We start from the raw sequence: 17,396 nt of genomic DNA, 5'->3' as shown, positions 1-17,396 counted from the left end.
ACTGACCACGGCACCTGGTGGCCACAGTTGGAACTGGACGGTAGCGCTGTGACGCGTGGAAAACATGCACCCCATACTCTGATTAATGCTGCCAAGTGTGGTACTCGTACGTTAATTAGTTTCCGTGTTATACCGTGTTAAACAGGGAAAGTTTAATTACAAACACTCAATATATATTGGCTTTCCTTTAAGTTTCATCTTAATATACGACCAAACATTTGCGATCGTATTTGCATCCGGAAACACTGCAGGCCAGTTCATCGTGAACACCACACTGTTTTGTTTCCACGCTGTACAGAGACGGCTGCGATGTTTCAGATCATTATCCTCTTGAAACATCCAGTGTGCCTCGTTCAGACCAAATAGCTTCTTAACGGACCTCAGAAGGCATTTTTGATAAATACTGCACATTTTTTTAGCGTTTACATTGGTATAAATGGCCAAAACCGCGTTTACAGAAACATCCCCAATCATGCACTTATACCAAATGTTTGACAGTACTCTGAAGTAACCCCTAACTCTGCGTACACTAGGCTTTTGAAACCGGAGACCAGGACCAAAAAGATGATTTACTAGGAACACTGCCTCGTGACGCTTCAGATATTTTGCGTTCATTTTAAAATGCGACCGACAAAATAGAACAACCAACTCTCACACTGTCTGTCTATAAACTGTGCAAAAGACATTGATTATACATTCGAGACCACTATCACAGATGTCGCTGCGGACGTGGCATTTAAAATCAGGCGTACACTTTCGTGTGGAACTGACTATATATCGTATGTACATGTTGACGGTCACAGCCTCTTAAGAGTCATCCACTACACTGGAAATTATCTCGATCACTACATCTGATACTGGTCAAAGAAATCCATAGCTCTCCTACCAATATCAGATCCTCTGGTCAAATGCTGGAACATCAGACAGCACAATGTTAACATTAGTTTCGCGACGGACACGTAGTTCCAAGCAGACGATAACACTTCAAAAATTCACTGTGCTGATTACAGCGGTCATATTCAAGCTGTAAGGGGTGTAAGTGCAGATACTGTGGTCACTGGTTCCTTAATATAAACCCGCATTAGTATGTTACTTGTTTTTTCTCTGCATCTAACAGTCTTCCCACGAATACGTCTCATAATTTACTGCCTGAAGTTTTCTACGCCGTTTTAACTGCACCGCTAAGCGGACTACGCCTGTCAGTATAGACTAACCATTTTGCGTCCGTGCGTCTACAGTTCAAATACCTCAACTGCTGCCCAAGGAGGGAAAATAAGAATTAATGGCTTTGCTCTTGTCACACGTACTTGGAGGTACTAACCAACCTAGAAACATTCTTTTCCTATTAGCTACAATTATTATTCTGGGAAAGAAGTAAAGAAAAGTACACTGTGCTCAGTCATCGGTAAAAATATCTGCGCATATACCCCTAACACCCTCGTTCTAAGACATTCGTAACCCTGAGTGAACTGAGAGCTTCTACACTGACAAAATGCATCGTAACTGTCATGAATAGAAGAAATTGTACATGAATGTTTACAAAACGAATGTCTCTGTTGAAGCCAAATTTTTTGATGACCAAACAGGGCGAGCAAGCAGAAATCTACTAATACCAGTACTGCTGGCCCCTGTTTTGAGCAGAACCGAAGTGGATTCTTCCCACACGTCGGTCAGGAGCTTGAAGATGGCGTAGTAAATCGCCGAAACTGGTAGCCAAATAAAATAACTTCGGAAAGTAGATGGCTGAAAGCTGTTTAATTTTACATCCTGTATCGAACAGCCGAGTCCCGCAGCCATCTCTGAAAAGATGGACATACAGAGACTTGAAGTCATTAGAGACGGAATACAAGCTCGCAGTGTGTCAAGGATGTCCACCTGCGTAGCTGAGTGGTAACATGTTTGCCTAGCATGCAGCGGGCTCGGGTTCGTTTCACGGCCGGCCTGGAGATTTTCTCCGCACGTGGACTGGGTGTTGTCTAGGCTTATCATCATTTCTTTCTTATCACTAGCACGCGAGTCACCCAGTGTTGGTCGCCGGCACCATAGCTCAGCGTGTTAGGATCAACAACGAACTTCAACCGATGTCATGTGACGTGCGCTAAGACCGAATACAACGAACAATAACAAAAAAATGCCATAAAAAGGTGGGTCGCCAGAAACAGGACTCCAAAGTCGGCGGTCCAAATACCCTGGATGGAGCCTTCAGGCCAACAACGACATACGATCACATCATTTCATTTTTCTTTTTTTTTTTTTGTGTCAAGGATGGGGAAGGAAACCGGCAGTGCCATTTCACAGAAACCATCCAGACATTTTTCTGGAGTGATTTACATCTACATTTATACTCCGCAAGCCACCCAGCGGTGTGTGGTGGAGGGCTCTTTTCGTGCCACTCTCATTACCTCCCTTTCCTGTTCCAGTCGCGTACTGTTCGCGGGAAGGCTCCGTGCGCGCTCGAATCTTTCTAATTTTACATTCGTGATCTCCTCGGGATGTATAAGTAGGGGGAAGCAATATATCCGATACTTCATCCAGAAACGCACCCCTCTCTAAAACCTGGACAGCAAGCTACACCGCGATGCAGAGCGCCTCTCTTGCAGAGTCTGCCACTGGAGTATGCTAAACATCTCCGTAACGCTATCACGCTTACCAAATAACCCTGTGGCGAAACGCGCCGCTGTTCTTTGGATCTTCTCTATCTCCTCCGTCAACCCGACCTGCTACGGATACCACACTGATGTATAGGTCGAAGGAGTGTTTTACAGGCCACGTCCTTTGTTGATGGACTATATTTTCTAAGGACTCTCCCAATGAATCTCAACCTGGTACCCGCCTTACCAACAATTAATTTTATATGATCATTCCACTTCACATTGTTCCGCACGCATACTCCCAGATATTTTACAGAAGTAACTGCTACCAGTGTTTGTTCTGCTATCATTTAATCATACAATAAAAGATCCTTCTTTCTATGTATTCGCAATACATTACATTTGTCTTTGTTAAGGGTCAGTTGGCAGTCCCTGCACCAAGTGCCTATCCGCTGCAGAACTTCCCTGCATTTCGCTACAATTTTCTAATGCTGCAACTTCTCTGTATACTACAGCATCATCCGCGAAAAGCCGCACGGAACTTCCGACACTATCTACTAGGTCATTTATATATATTGTGAAAAGCAATGGCCCCATAACACTCCCCTGTGGCACGCACGCCAGAGGTTACTTTAATGTCTGTAGACGTCTCTCCATTGAGAACAACATGCTGTGTTCGGTGTGCTAAAACTCTTCAATCCAGCCACACAGCAGGTCTGATATTCCGTAGGCTCTTACTTTGTTTATCGGGCGACAATGCGGAAGTGTATCGAACGCCTTCCGGAAGTCAAGGAAAATGGCATCTACCTGGGAGCCTGCATCTAACATTTTCTGGGTCTCATGAACAAATAAAGCGAGTTATGTGTCACACGATCGCTGTTTCCTGAATCCATTTTGATTGCTACAGAGTAGATTCTGGGTTTCCAGAAACGACATGATACTCGAGCAAAAAACATGTTCGCCGGCCACGGTGGCCGTGTGGTTCTGGGCCCTGCAGTCCGGAACCACGGGACTGCTACGGTCGCAGGTTCGAAATCTGCTTCGGGCACGGATGTGTGTGATGTCCTTAGGTTAGTTAGATTTAAGGAGTTCTAAGTTCTAGGGGACTGATGACCTAAGATGTTAAGTCCCATAATGCTCAGAGCCATTTGAACCATTTGAACAAAAAACATGTTATAAAATTCTACAACAGATCGACGTCAGAGATATAGGTCTATAGTTTTGCACATCTACTCGACAATCCTTCTTGAAGACTGGGACTACCTGTGCTCTTCTCCAATCATTTGGAACCTTCTGTTCCTCTAGAGACTTGCGGTACACGTCTGTTAGAAGGGGGGCAAATTCTTTCGCGTACTCTGTGTCGAATCGAATTGGTATCCCATCAGGTCCAGTGGACTTTCCTCTGTTGAGTGATTTCAGTTGCTTTTCTATTGCTCGGACACTTATTTCGATGTGAGCCATTTTTTCGTTTGTGCGAGGATTTAGAGAAGGAACTGCAGTGCGATCTTCCTCTGTGAAACAGCTTTGGAAAAAGGTGTTTAGTATTTCAGTTTTACGCGTGTCATCCTCTGTTTCAATGCCATCATCAACCCCGAGTGTGTGGATATGCTGTTTCGAGCCACTTACTGATTTAACGTAAGACCAGAACTTCCTAGGATTTTCTGTCAAGTAGGTACATAGAATTTTACTTTCGAATTCACTGAACGCTTCACGCATAGCCCTCCTTACGCTAACTTTGACATCGTTTAGCTTCTGTTTGTCTGAGAGGTTTTGGCAGCGTTTAAACTTGCAGTGAAGCTCTCTTTGCTTTCGCAGTAGTTTCCTAACTTTGTTGTTGAACCACGGTGGGTTTTTCCCGTCCCTCACAGTTTTAGTCGGCACGTACCTGTCTAAAACGCATTTTACGATAGCCTTGAACTTTTTTCATAAACACTCAACATTGTCAGTGTCGGAACAGAAATTTTCGTTTTGATCTGTTAGGTAGTCTAAAATCTGCCTTCTATTACTCTTGCTCAACAGATAAACCTTCCTCCCTTTTTTTATATTCCTATTTACTTCCATATTCAGGGAGGCTGCAACGGCCTTATGATCACTGATTCCCTGTGCTGCGCTGACAGAGTCGAAATGTTCGGGTCTGTTTGTTATTAGTAGGTCCAAGATGTTATCTCCACGAGTTGGTTCTCTGTTTAGTTAAGCGAGGTCATTTTTTTTTCCTTTTAGCAAGGTGGGGGGGGGGGGGGGGCGGAGGAAACTGGCCGTGCCATTTCACAGAAACCATCCCGGCCTTTTCCTGGAGACAACATGAGAGACGTACATCTGGATGGCCGAACGCGGATTTGAGCCATCGTTCTCCCGAATGCGACTCCACTGGCTGACCACTGCGCCACCTGGGTCCACTGTTGAAAGTGGCATTGAGACGTTTAAGAAACTCACAGAAACTGTGGACCCGGCTTCAAAGAACACCATTGAAGAACAAATTTTCTTGATATCAACGCCACATGCGGGACAGGCCGAGAAACTTTCCCTTTCCCTCGTACGAGTTACGGACGTACCTTTGACGTTGTGCTGGTGCAGCGCGTCGTAGTCGGGAGGGAAGCTGTAGTCGACGAGTGCTGCGCAGTGGAAGACGACGCCGGCGCCGCGGAAAGCCAGCCTGCAGGCCTCGACGTCGCGAACGTCCGCCACGAAGCTGCACACCGCCACACGCTGGTCGCACTCTGCAAACGGATCGCCCGTTAGTTGACGAACGGTGCTACAGCCTGGCTTCACACCGTCAATTTCACCAGCCTTAACGCCATTGTACTCAAACTACGAACAGTGTACTTCACATACATTGCACCGAGCGAAATGCAAACATTTATGCGTTAAACTGGGAAGAAGGCTGAGTAAAGTAGAGACACCGCCCACGGCCAGTGCAACAGGTCGTAGGAGCAGGTCACTTCGGGCTGTCCAGGCCACCAGCTAATACAACAAGCACTGTGAAGATCAAAGAGATATACGAGGGGGGACTCAAAAGAAACCTGACTCCGAGGGCGCTGCCACTCGTAGACGTAGTGCAGGGATCTCACGCTAGATGGTGTTAGTAGAGACCTTCATGAAACAGCTGTCCAGACGGCGTCAGTGTAGAGCTGAACGTGCAAGTGTGATATTGTGTTTCTCTGACTGTTGGCAGGTTACTTCCGAGAAGTCGTTATGGCAATTTTAAAAGAACAAAGAGTGTGTGTGAAAATTTGTTTCCTGCTCAAAAAAAAAAACAGCAACGGAGACACACCAAACGTTTCAGGAAGCTTTCCAGGAGGACGCTATGAGCCGCACACAGGTTTTCGAGTGGTTTGGGTGCTTTAAACGTGATGAGATGTGTGTTGAAGACCAAGCTCGTTCTGGACGCCCTTCAACATCGCGAAATGAGGAGAACATTGAAAAGGTCCGTCAAAAGATCAACGAGGATCGTCGCCAAATGGTCGACCAAGTTTCAGCAGAGACAGGAATCAGTTGGAGCCCGTGCCAGCGGATTTTGAATGAGGATTTGCTCATGAGACGTATTGTTGCTAAATTTGTTCGCGCCTTCCCACACAGGAGCAAAAAACCATCCGAATGAATGTGTGTCAGGACTTGAAAACAGAGATTGCACGTGATCCAAACTTCTTGAACAAAGGTTTTACAGGGGATGAGAGTTGGTGTTACGGTTATGACCCAGAGACCAAGCAAGCGTCAAGCCAGTGGAGGACTCCCAACTCTCCCAGACCAAAAAAAGCAAGGCAACTGAGGTCAAATGTGAAGACGATGATCATTGTCTTTTTTTATGTTCGTGGAATTGTGCATCCGGAATTCGTACCCCCTGGCCAGATTGTTAACCAGCACTTTTACTTGGATGTTTTAAGTCGTCTGCGAGAGTATGTGAGGAGGAAACGCCCGGAACTTTGGCGAACAGGTGACTGGTTTCTGCATCATGACAACGCTCCAGCACACATGGCCTTACGAGTGAACCACTATTTGGCATCTCAGAGGTGGTCTGTCGTTCCCCACGCTCATTTCCACGAATGAAAAGAATGCTGAAAGGGTAGCGTTATGACGATGTAAGGGCGGTAAAAATAGCTTCGCAAAGGGCACTGGACAATATCAAACTTGAAGAGTTCCAAACATGCTTCCAACAGCGGGAAAAGAGACTTGACAAGTGCATCGCATGTAATGGAGAGTATTTTGAAAGTGACTGAAGTAATTTTGTAAGAAAAGTGCATCAATAAATTTTTTATGACAACAGTCCGGTTTCCTTTGGGTCCCTCCTCGTACACGGTGTTTCCGTAAGAGCTTGCAAAAATGTTACAGGACATAGAGAATGCACCACTGAACAGTTTGATGAAGAGAACCTGGGGTCGGAGAAGCCAGTTTAAGGAGATATGGAGGTAAACGTGTCTACCGCTTTGTCTATCATTATAATTTTCAGCTTATTTACAATTTACATGCGTCCAAGTTTACACGTACTGTGCTCTTAGTTTATATGTACATACTTTATTTCCTGCAAGGAAAGAAGGAGTTCGAGCCCTACTACTAGGAAGTCATGAGGCAGGTTTTGTTTACTTTACCTGTCCATAAGGTGGCTCTATTGTATCGTATTTACATTGTCCCATATCATGATAGGATGTGGATATAACATGACAGTGCACCGCCTCACTTCAGTGTGGATATCCGCAATGGTCTCAATGCTGTATTTCCTGGAGGCTGGAGTGGAAAGGGAGGTCCTATTCCATGGCCTGCGAGGTCACCTGACCTGAATCCCCTTCATTATTTCTTATGGGGATATTTAAACGCAGTTGTGAAGAGACCCCAGTGGATACGGAGATGGAATTAAACGCCAGAATTGGGGCGCCTGTGATGTGATTCGAAACACGCGAGGGATATTTGTCAGGGTGGGTCAGAATCTTGTTCGCCAATGTCATGCTTGCACTGAGGCTGATGGCCTTCAGTTTCTTGTAAGATACAGTACAAATGGTACGTCCACTCTGTCAATGATGGTTTTGCACTTCACTGTAACTAATGTAAATAAAAAGGTACACAATAATGCAATTTTATTCCTATTATCTCCTTAAGCTGGCATCTCCGACCCCTGGTTCTCTACCTCTAATTGTTCAGTGCAGAATCCTCATGGTTCTGCTAAATTTTTGCACGATCTTACGAAGCACCATATATAACCACCATAGAGAGTCTATCTATGCGTTAACTGCCCCCCCCCCCCCCCCCTTCGGTGGCAACATGATGTAACATTGGCAGCCACATTTTGTGATGGCAACACAGTGAACGTATTAGTTAGGTGCATGCAAGAGAAGCTTTGTTTTGTGGTGGAAATCTAACGTAAAAGCATTTTTCTAAATCGTAATTCATGATTAGTGAATGTTGAAAGTAGCAGAAAGGCTATTAACGAACTGTCAAACGTCAATAGGGAAGATTAATTTTTCTCATCTTGATGTGTTTAGAGTATTGGGACATAGACCGAACAAAGGTACTGAGTTTGATCCCCTAATGATTTCCGCTGAATTTAGAGAGGCATATCATTAGTCTACTCTAATGAAGCTGTTCTTAATACATTACTTCAATTGTAGGTCACACCATTTGTGCGAAACTAAATCAATGGAAAACAGAGGAAAACGATCAGATAATTGTACACGACGTTGGTATTGCTTAAAGGACAAATATAGGGCTTTCTTGTAAATTGGCCTACTTACTGTGCAAATATAGCATCACCTACATTTTAACGTCGAATAACTGCAGGTCTAGGTGACAGGACACTACTTATTATTTATCTTGTCAGTAACTGTATATTACAAACGTGTTTTTTTCAGTTGTCTTTATTCCTGTTAGCTTTACGGCAAAAATATTAGATTGTCGGTAGAGATCTATTTTTCACCTCAGTGCACAACCTACAAAAAATGATTCAGTTTTATTTTACCGATTATCAAATAATTCTTGAGAGCTTGCGCCTGTAAAAACAATGGTTTCACTCGTTAAACGATAGTACTTGCTGTTGTACGATGACAGCAGAAGGTTGACATCAGATTTGTTGCGTCCTGTAGGATGTCGAATCTTAGAGATTAAGCAAGTGCATGCATATTCACCTAAATGAATTGAACTTAGGAGATCCGGTATTTTCCTCTTTTCCGAGAAACCAGTATCCTAACGTAATATGACATGAAACATGACGGTACTGGCTTGCATTAAAACTGTACGAAGCAACTGAAAAACAATATAACGCTAGAACAAATACATAAATAAATAAATCTTACCTACACACTTGAAATTCTCCACAACAGCAACGACAGTTACACCTTCGAACCACGTTTTCAAATGTTTGTTTAGTCAACTAACGTTTGCTTTCACTATAAACACCAACGATTTGTTAAACGTAGCTCTGATAATTATGTAAGACAATCAGTTCAATGGTTAACTATTTATTTCAAGTTTCTGCTACAGTCACTTTTTATTTTATGCCTAATCTAACATAATGCAACGCGTTTCGAACATGTTCTGTTCATCTTCTTGCGTTTATACATACATACATACATATAAAGAAATGTTACTTAGAAATAAACAGTCTTAAACTAGATTAATCTAGAACTTTTTGTCCATTGTTTTTTACTGTAGTTGCTGGTGGGGCATTTGGGGCGCAGGAGGGGGAGCAGCGTATGGCTAGGAATCGAAATCAGTGATGTCTTCTGCTGATTTTATTCCTTGTTGTTGATTATATGTATCACAGCAATTTCATCACCTTGAGATGATGAAATTTAACTGGATAACCAATAGCAACTGATTTTAACAGCTGCTGCGGAAGATGACCATGCAAACAAACGTATTGTGTAAGACAGTTCTTCCAAGCGTGAAATTCCATTAGCCACAAGTCGAGTAATCGAATGTAAAAGTTGTAAACGAATTCGCCAGTATAAATGGGGAAAGATTTGTAGTTATAATTACAAAACCCCGCTTGTTTACATTATAGTCAATTCACCAAAATAACGCAGCTGCTCATACTTCACAGATATCACGCTTAAGACAACATGGTGGCCAACAAGCGCACTGCATAACGGAACTCATTTTCCAAATTGCGTCGTATCTGTGGCAACAAGAAATGCTATTGTATAGCAGAAACATACATATAATTCCGTGCCAACAAAATTGCTCAATATAACGAAATAGTTAGCAACCAGTTGCATATAAGAAATTCAATTTCATGACCATTTTCGGGCACTTAATGGACCTCTTCAGAAGGTAATCCCTATCGTATTATTTGCGAGTATCATACAGCACAAAGACATGGGCCTAAAAAGTATATGCGACAGGTATAACCTTCTGAAGAAGGGCACTAAGTGCCCGAAACCGATCAAGAAATGAGGTTTGTTATATGCAAGTTATTGCTTAATATTTCATTATATAAGGCTACAGTTGTTGAAGATGGACAAAATACAAAAATCACTCAACCTGACGTTGCACAATATTTGTATGTTAGCTAAATTTCAAATTGGTTTCACATATGGCGGTGTCTTGCCCAATATTCTGATTATATAGATTGTATGTCACCACGGCTTCGAGGCGGTTACCACATTCTACAGCCAAGCAGAGGAAGCAGAGGTGTAACAGCAATGAGGCAGCATAGAGGCAGGGCTTCTGCTGGGTCACCTGATTGCTTCACCCCAGAGCCGTGGTTTTTTTTTGTCGCTTATGTGACAGGGAACGATGTTTTAGCAAAAAGGGAACCAGCCAAGCTCGCCTAAATACATACTGCTCATTTCTAGGCAGCGGAATTGCATTCTAGCGGCCACCAACTCCGAGGGGTGGGGGGGCCTATGACTGTCTACGAATCTACGAGTCAAGGAATATACGAGTCTCCAAATCTACATGGATCAACAAGTGAGCGTATTGGACTTTGCCGCTACTAGCTGCGGCGCTGCTGTTTGTGCTGAGCCTAATATGCTGACCTAGTGCCCTCCAATCGGATGGCCACCTATAGGCGTACCTTAGCAACTTTCGGCCTCCTATCCTGGTAGTCTATAGTTCGAGCCCGGAGTCGTGCAGCCACTCTGCTGCCGTATCCTATGCAGGCAAATCCTATGCTACTGGCCACCGCTTGCGTGGGTAGAACATGCTACTGAGGGCCGTTTCATCCACGGTGGACTCATGGCGTGGTTCTGCGTGCCTTGGCGCACATCATGCTGTGTGGCTGCTGTTGTAAGCTAGTGCCTGCTGCTGCTGCTGGAGTCAGCGACCTTGCCGATTCGTTGCAGTCATCGTTTCAGCGGCCGTGCGACGCAGCAAACTTCCGGGTCTCCTGCTGATGGCAATATCTCTTCGCAGGCCGCCTACGGCTACATCTTGGGGGCTTTGGCTTCTACCATCGTGAGGACTACTGTATTTTTCTGAACAATAAATGAATGTACCAATGCTGTTTTCATGACGATACATCGGATAACTACCGGGCATCCACACACCGCTTCCCTTCTACCCCGCCCTGCGTGATGAACCACTGGGCTCCTGACATCTGCCAAAGAGACTGAGGAGAAATCACAAAGGGAGTCCCACGGGGTTCAGTTGTGAGTCCTCTGCTACTCCTTATACATGTGAATGATCTTCCACTTAATATTCAACTAGCGTAATTGGTACTTTTTTCCAGACAAGAATAATGTTATGATAAATTCAGCTACAGAATAGTGGGCAAATGAGGTTTTCCAAATAATTACTAAGTGGTTTTCTGAAAATGGACTCTCTGTAAATTTTAAAGAAACACACTGCATTCAGTTCTGTACAAAAATAAAGTCATACTAACACCTGATGTAGCATATCAGCAGGAGTCAGTAAACAGAGTAGAATGCTCCAAATTTTTGTGTGTACATACTCATGAAAACTTGAACTGGAAGAAGGTATTAGTAAGTATCTCAAAAAATTAAGTCCAGCTACTTTTGCTCGTCATATAACTGCTAATCTTGGAAACAAATGAATTAACCTCCCGACATATTTTGCATATTTCCTCTTGGTAATGTCTTATGGAATAATTCTCTGGGGTAACTCACCACTTAGAAGGTACTGAATGCACAAAGGCGAGACATCTTCACCCGCGCACACCTTGTAAGTACCTCTTGGCGAAGGTAGGCATTTCAAGTGCGCCGTCACAATACATATATTCTCTAATGAAATTCGTCATAAACAACCAACACAATTTGAGAACAACAGTTATGTCCATATCTACATCACTTGAGGGAAAAATGACCTTTTTTACCCATTATTGAAATTACCTGTGGCTCAGGAAGGAGTTCAGCATTCAGATACAAAAATTCATGACTTTTTCCGTAGTATGTTAAAATGTCTGACAGGTAACAAATCAAGTTTTAAGCCTAACTTAAAATTATTTCTCCTGGAAAACTTCTTCTATCCCATTGACGAATTTATATTTAAAACTGGTCAGCCAGTAAAAAAAAAAAGTTGTTTCTACGTGTAGTTGCATTAGTAAACAGTAAATGTAAAAAATATATTCACTACTAATCATTTGTATATATCCTATAAACTGAATCGTTCGTTCGATAAAAGAAACACTCAAATGATCTATGGAACATTTAAATATCTGATAGATCTAAACCAGCACCCACCATTGACACGTACCACCCCGATCTCTACACAGGTGTCTGCAAAATATTTTCATCCGATTTTAGGAGACTACATATGAGAAAACAAAAAGTTTGGGTACATTTTAACCTACTAATCGAAGCTGAAAGTTCACCTTGGCGCTAGATTTATGTTGCTGGTTCATGTGGTTGCCGGTACGAGGTCTCCATCATGCAGCTTCGTCGTTCAAACCCCGGTGTGCGTCCAGACCAGTGGCGATAACACAACAACAATTTGCGTTCTCCGTGCCGGCCGCTGTGACCGAGCGGCTGTAGGAGCTTCACGTCGGAACTGCGCGACTGCTACGGTCGCAGGTTCGAATCCTGCCTCGGGCATGGATGTGTGTGATGTCCTTAGGCTAGTTAGGTTTAAGAAGTTCTAAGTTCTAATCCCAATGTCATCGGCGAACCTCAAAGTTTTTATTTCTTCTCTATGGATTTTAATTCCTACTCCGAATTTTTCTTTTGTTTCCTTTACTGCTTGCTCAATATACAGATTGAATAACATCGGGGATAGGCTACAGCCCTGTCTAACTCCCTTCGCAACAACTGCTTCCCTTTCATGCCCCACGACTCTTATAACTGCCACCTGGTTTCGCTACAAATTGTAAATAGCCTTTCGGTCCCTGTAGTTTAGCCCTGCCACCTTCAGAATTTGAAAGAGAGTATTCCAGTCAACGTTGTCAAAAGCTTTCTCCAAGTCTACAAATGGTAGACACGTCGGTTTGCCTTTCGTAAGGTCAGTATTGCCTTACGTGTTCCAACATTTCCATGGAATTCAGACTGATCTTCCCCGAGATCGGCTTCTACCAGTTTTTCCATTCGTCTGTAAGGAATTCGCGTTTGTATTTTGCAGCCTTGGCTTATTAAACTGATAGTTCGGTAATTTTCACATCTGCCAACAAATGCTTTCTTTGGGGTTGGAATTGTTATATTCTTCTTGAAGTCTGGTGGTATTTCGCCTGTCTCATACATCTTGCTCACTGGATGGTAGGGTTTTGTTAGGTCTGGCTCTCCCAAAGTTGTCAGTAGTTCTAATGGAATTTTGTCTGTATACATGATCTGGAAAAAAATTAGTACACCTGGAAAGACGACGTCGATATTTATCCGGTGACAATACATGCTACTCGGGGGATAGATAATAAACTGATAATACTTTTAACGTCGTCCGCCAACAGATAGCGTATTGGCGTAGCTACGACAGCGCTATCTGTGTGTGCCCTGTAATAGGGAATGCTCACACATAGAAGGCTCAGAGTGGTGCAAACGAGTGATGCAAGCAGGTAACAGTGGCATGCAGACGCTTTCGTGCTTCCTACAGCCAATTCAGCGAGTCTGTAAGGAAGGTTTTAGCCGGCCGCGGTGGTCTAGCGGTTCTAGGCGCTCAGTCCGGAACTGTGCGACTGCTACGGTCGCAGGTTCGAATCCTGCCTCGGGCATGGAAGTGTGTGATGTCCTTAGGTTGGTTAGGTTTAAGTAGTTCTAAGTTCTAGGGGACTGATGATCACAGATGTTAAGGATCGTAGTGCTCAGAGCCATTTGAACCATTTGAAAGGGGTTAAACTGTGGCCTTCCGAGTGGCGGGATGATCCTTACAGAGAACTGACACTGAAGTAGGACGAGCTGCGTCAGTTTTCCAGCAATGTTGATTGCAGTGGGCACGTCAAAATTCCCACAACTGTAGATGAGGTTCTGGATGTCCACGCAGTGCAGACTCCCGCCAACAGTAAGGCAGCTGTGGCAGATCGTACAGCTGCAACAGCACTGATGAGTGCGCTTGTGAAATCACACGTGTCCACAATAACTGTTGCGAACTGCGGCAGACACACCTCTAGACGGACTTCCACCCGCGTCACACCAGCGACATCCACGGCCCGACTGGTACCATCAGGGAATCGCTTGGAAAATGGAGTGGCGCGGCGTGCTCTTCAGCGATGTAAGCCGATTCTGTCTGCAGACCAGTGATGGTCGTTTGCGAGTACGATGCCTAACTGGGGGGCGTGAGGCGTAGCGCCGTATGGCGATCCTGCCTTGGAGGCGGTTAAGTGGGAGCTGTGTCTCAGAGCTGGATAGTGACAGGTGGTGACGCGAGACTGGACGCGCACGTAGTTCATGTACCAGCCAATAGAGGACAGTATTGGATAGGGGGACTGTGATTTTAGTTCCGATTGTGCCCACTAGAGTGCACTAAAGTAATAGAATGTTTTTCATAAACTGTTCTAGTATTTTCATAAAGTGTTATTATGTCTTTTACTGTATGTAAAATGTTATCAATGTGTTTTAGCAGTATTAATGACGGGTAAGTGTGGTTCAGGTTAATATGAAGATAATTGTTTAACGATTTGTGCAGTAGGATTCAGTGCGGGAACATTTCAAAGAAGTATGGATATGGACAAAGGGGATTTTTGTAGAACAGATTGCCGGCCGATGTGGCCGTGCGGTTCTAGGCGCTTCAGTCTGGAACCGCGTGACCGCTACGGTCGCAGGTTCGAATCCTGCCTCGGGCATGGATGTGTGTGATGTCCTTAGGTTACTTAGGTTTAAGTAGTTCTAAGTTCTACGCGACTGATCACCTCAGATGTTAAGTCTCATAGTGCTCAGAGCCATTTGAACCATTTTTGTAGAATAGATTTGTAAAGTAAGTTTATGGTAAAGGGAAAGTTAATTCAGGTATAAATAACAATAGTAAATAACTTTATGCATAAGCAAAACTTCAGCATATTAGATAATTACGTTGGTAAAAAGTGCAGTCGTTAGATTCACTATTTCACAATTGGGTATTGATGAAAAGTGCGGACTGACGCGGGAGAATGTTGTTTTGCTATTGGCCGTTGAGTGAACTGACCAATGGTAAAGCAATATTCAACCCCCGCCTTTCTCTGCTGGTAGAGAAGACTTTAGAGTATTCTAGGGAGGAGTCGAAGCCTAGCCATGAAACAGATCGGACGTGTGTAGTAGTAGTTCCGATGGATCTAGCAATGTTTCATTCATCAAAAGTGTGGTAAAATGACGGCATAATTACTCCGATGGGCGTGTAGAAATTCCGTAATTTTTAAGTGAATTTTGTGACGAGAAAAGATATATTCCGCGTGGCGTATTGAGCAGGTCGGTGGCTAAAAACTGTGACTGCATTTGGTAACCTACGGTTGCGGGTTCGAATCCTGCCTCGGGCATGGATGTGTGTGATGTCCGTCGGTTAGTTAGGTTTAATTAGTCCTGAGTTCTAGGCGACTGATGATCTCAGAAGTTAAGTCGCATAGTGCTCGGAGCCATTTGAACTATTTTCTGCATTTGGTACCGATAGACCTAATATTTGGGGAGCATTATCAATCAAAAACAATCAGTATTTTTGTAGCTATTACGTTGTCGGGAAATACAACACCATAAACTTGCTAACGTGAGTGAAAGGGATTATGAGTGACTGTGTTAAGACCAGCACAGGCTTGGCAGTGATACTTGTTCACCTAAGTTTCAGAATATATTAATTGAGGACAAAATTTCCAACCTTTCATTTGTGTGAAAACTTTCTCCCGAAACGTGGATTAGCGACTTAAATTGCAGCCTGGTTCACGTCGAAGTACAGTAGGTTTCACTCGGCTTTCCTACTGACGATCTGCTGAGACAATGTTCACAGGTAGGTGCAGGTCCGTCGTAAAGGGACGGAAAGAACCGGTCCGCCGCAGGCGCTGTATAATAGTGCGCCCTCGTCCAAGACACACTGGCTCCACCCAATGCCTTATAGACTGGAGCACGATAAGCTACAACTCTCGTTGACCTTTGGTGTTCCTGGAGGGGGCGCTAACCAGCGCTCCGTCTGAGTAAGATGTTCTTAGACCCGTTCTTTTGCCGTTCTTGCAACAGGAAGGTAATGTGTTGTTCCAACAGGATAATGCTCGCCCACACACTGCCCGTGCAGCAACTAGCTGGTCAGCACGATATCCAGACTTGTCTCCAGCCGAGCACATGTGGGATATCGCGGGACGAGAGGTGACCCGTGCGACTCATCATCAAACAACACATACAGAACTACGTGAACAGGTCGAGCAGGCGTGGCATAGCGTATCCCAGGACGGTATTCACCATCTGTACGATCGACTGAATGCCAAAGTCATCGACTGCCGTGCTGCCCAAGGGGGCTACACCACGTACTAATATGGGTGTTTCAGCACCTATCGATGGTACCTCAGAACGGCTTGTGCGGTTGATTTGTAAATGTTATCATTTCTTGTACTCCATACGCTCTGTTGCAATAATAAATCTTGGATGAATTGGGTACCTCTAAAACAGTGTACTGCTTCTTTCCGGCAGTGTATTTCTGCTCCTGCGGCAGTCATACTCATTATTTAGGTGTCTAAATATTTCTATTTAGAGGCTAGGAAGGGAAGCTGTCTGACTGATATTCATTAAAGAAAACTAAAAGTTTTACAAGACTGCTCTATTACAGGCCGTAATGTGCAATTTAAATTCTGCCCTACTCTGCTGTAGCATTTATGCTGATACGTCCTAAGAGCTGGAATGTTCATTTCATAAAGACAAATTTTATTGCAGATAAACTGACGTTGATAAAAATGGACGATCAACAAATTATGGGAATGAGACTAGCAACTGTTCGCCAAGAAAATCCGAATGTCTTATTTAACGTGGGGAAGTGCTTTGTTTGTGAGGCTGTAGACAATAACAAGGCAGTTACCACAGTTAACGGAAGGAAAAAAGTACAAGAAGCAGCCGTCATAAGAGAAGACGCAGTTGCAAAAAGGTGGAGTAGTGTGGCCTGTGATGTTGAGTTTGTGTATCAAGTGACGAACCAGTGCTATAAAACGTATAATTAAAAAGAATCTCTTGAAAAAATAACTACAGAAAAGGCCGATAAGGAAGTATCAGAAGGTGAGTATAACTATGCCAATGACGAAATCTCTAGAAAAACAATAGAATTTGCTGTACCACGAAGCCCCGTTCATCAGTTGTGTGGCCAACACATGTTCGATGTGTTGCCTGTGTACGTCAGAGTCATAATGGTGTCCGGAAAAAATTTCGTATAAGTGAATCTGTGCGAGCAAAAAAATTTCAGTTGCAGCTATGTGTTTTCAAGATTACGTTTGTACTCGTGCTGCAGATTTGAAAGCAGAAACTCAAGTTTTTGGTGGAGATTTAATGAACCACAAAG

General features: G+C 43.8%; 1 protein-coding gene across 1 annotated transcript in view; it reads right to left on the bottom strand.

Annotated features, from left to right (window-relative positions):
* The window catches only part of LOC126283409 (3 beta-hydroxysteroid dehydrogenase/Delta 5-->4-isomerase type 1), a 264,780-nt gene that overhangs the window by 97,788 nt on the left and 149,596 nt on the right, over positions 1 to 17,396 (bottom strand). The window contains exon 4 of the mRNA XM_049982270.1: positions 5,144 to 5,308. Coding sequence (XP_049838227.1) covers positions 5,144 to 5,308 — 165 coding nt within the window. The remainder of the gene's footprint in view (positions 1 to 5,143; positions 5,309 to 17,396) is intronic.

The sequence above is a fragment of the Schistocerca gregaria genome, chromosome 1, assembly GCF_023897955.1.
Source record: "Schistocerca gregaria isolate iqSchGreg1 chromosome 1, iqSchGreg1.2, whole genome shotgun sequence".
NCBI classification, from domain to species: Eukaryota; Metazoa; Arthropoda; class Insecta; order Orthoptera; family Acrididae; genus Schistocerca; species Schistocerca gregaria.
The sequence above is the reverse complement of the archived record's forward strand: the minus strand, read 5'-3'. Positions and strand labels throughout refer to the sequence as shown.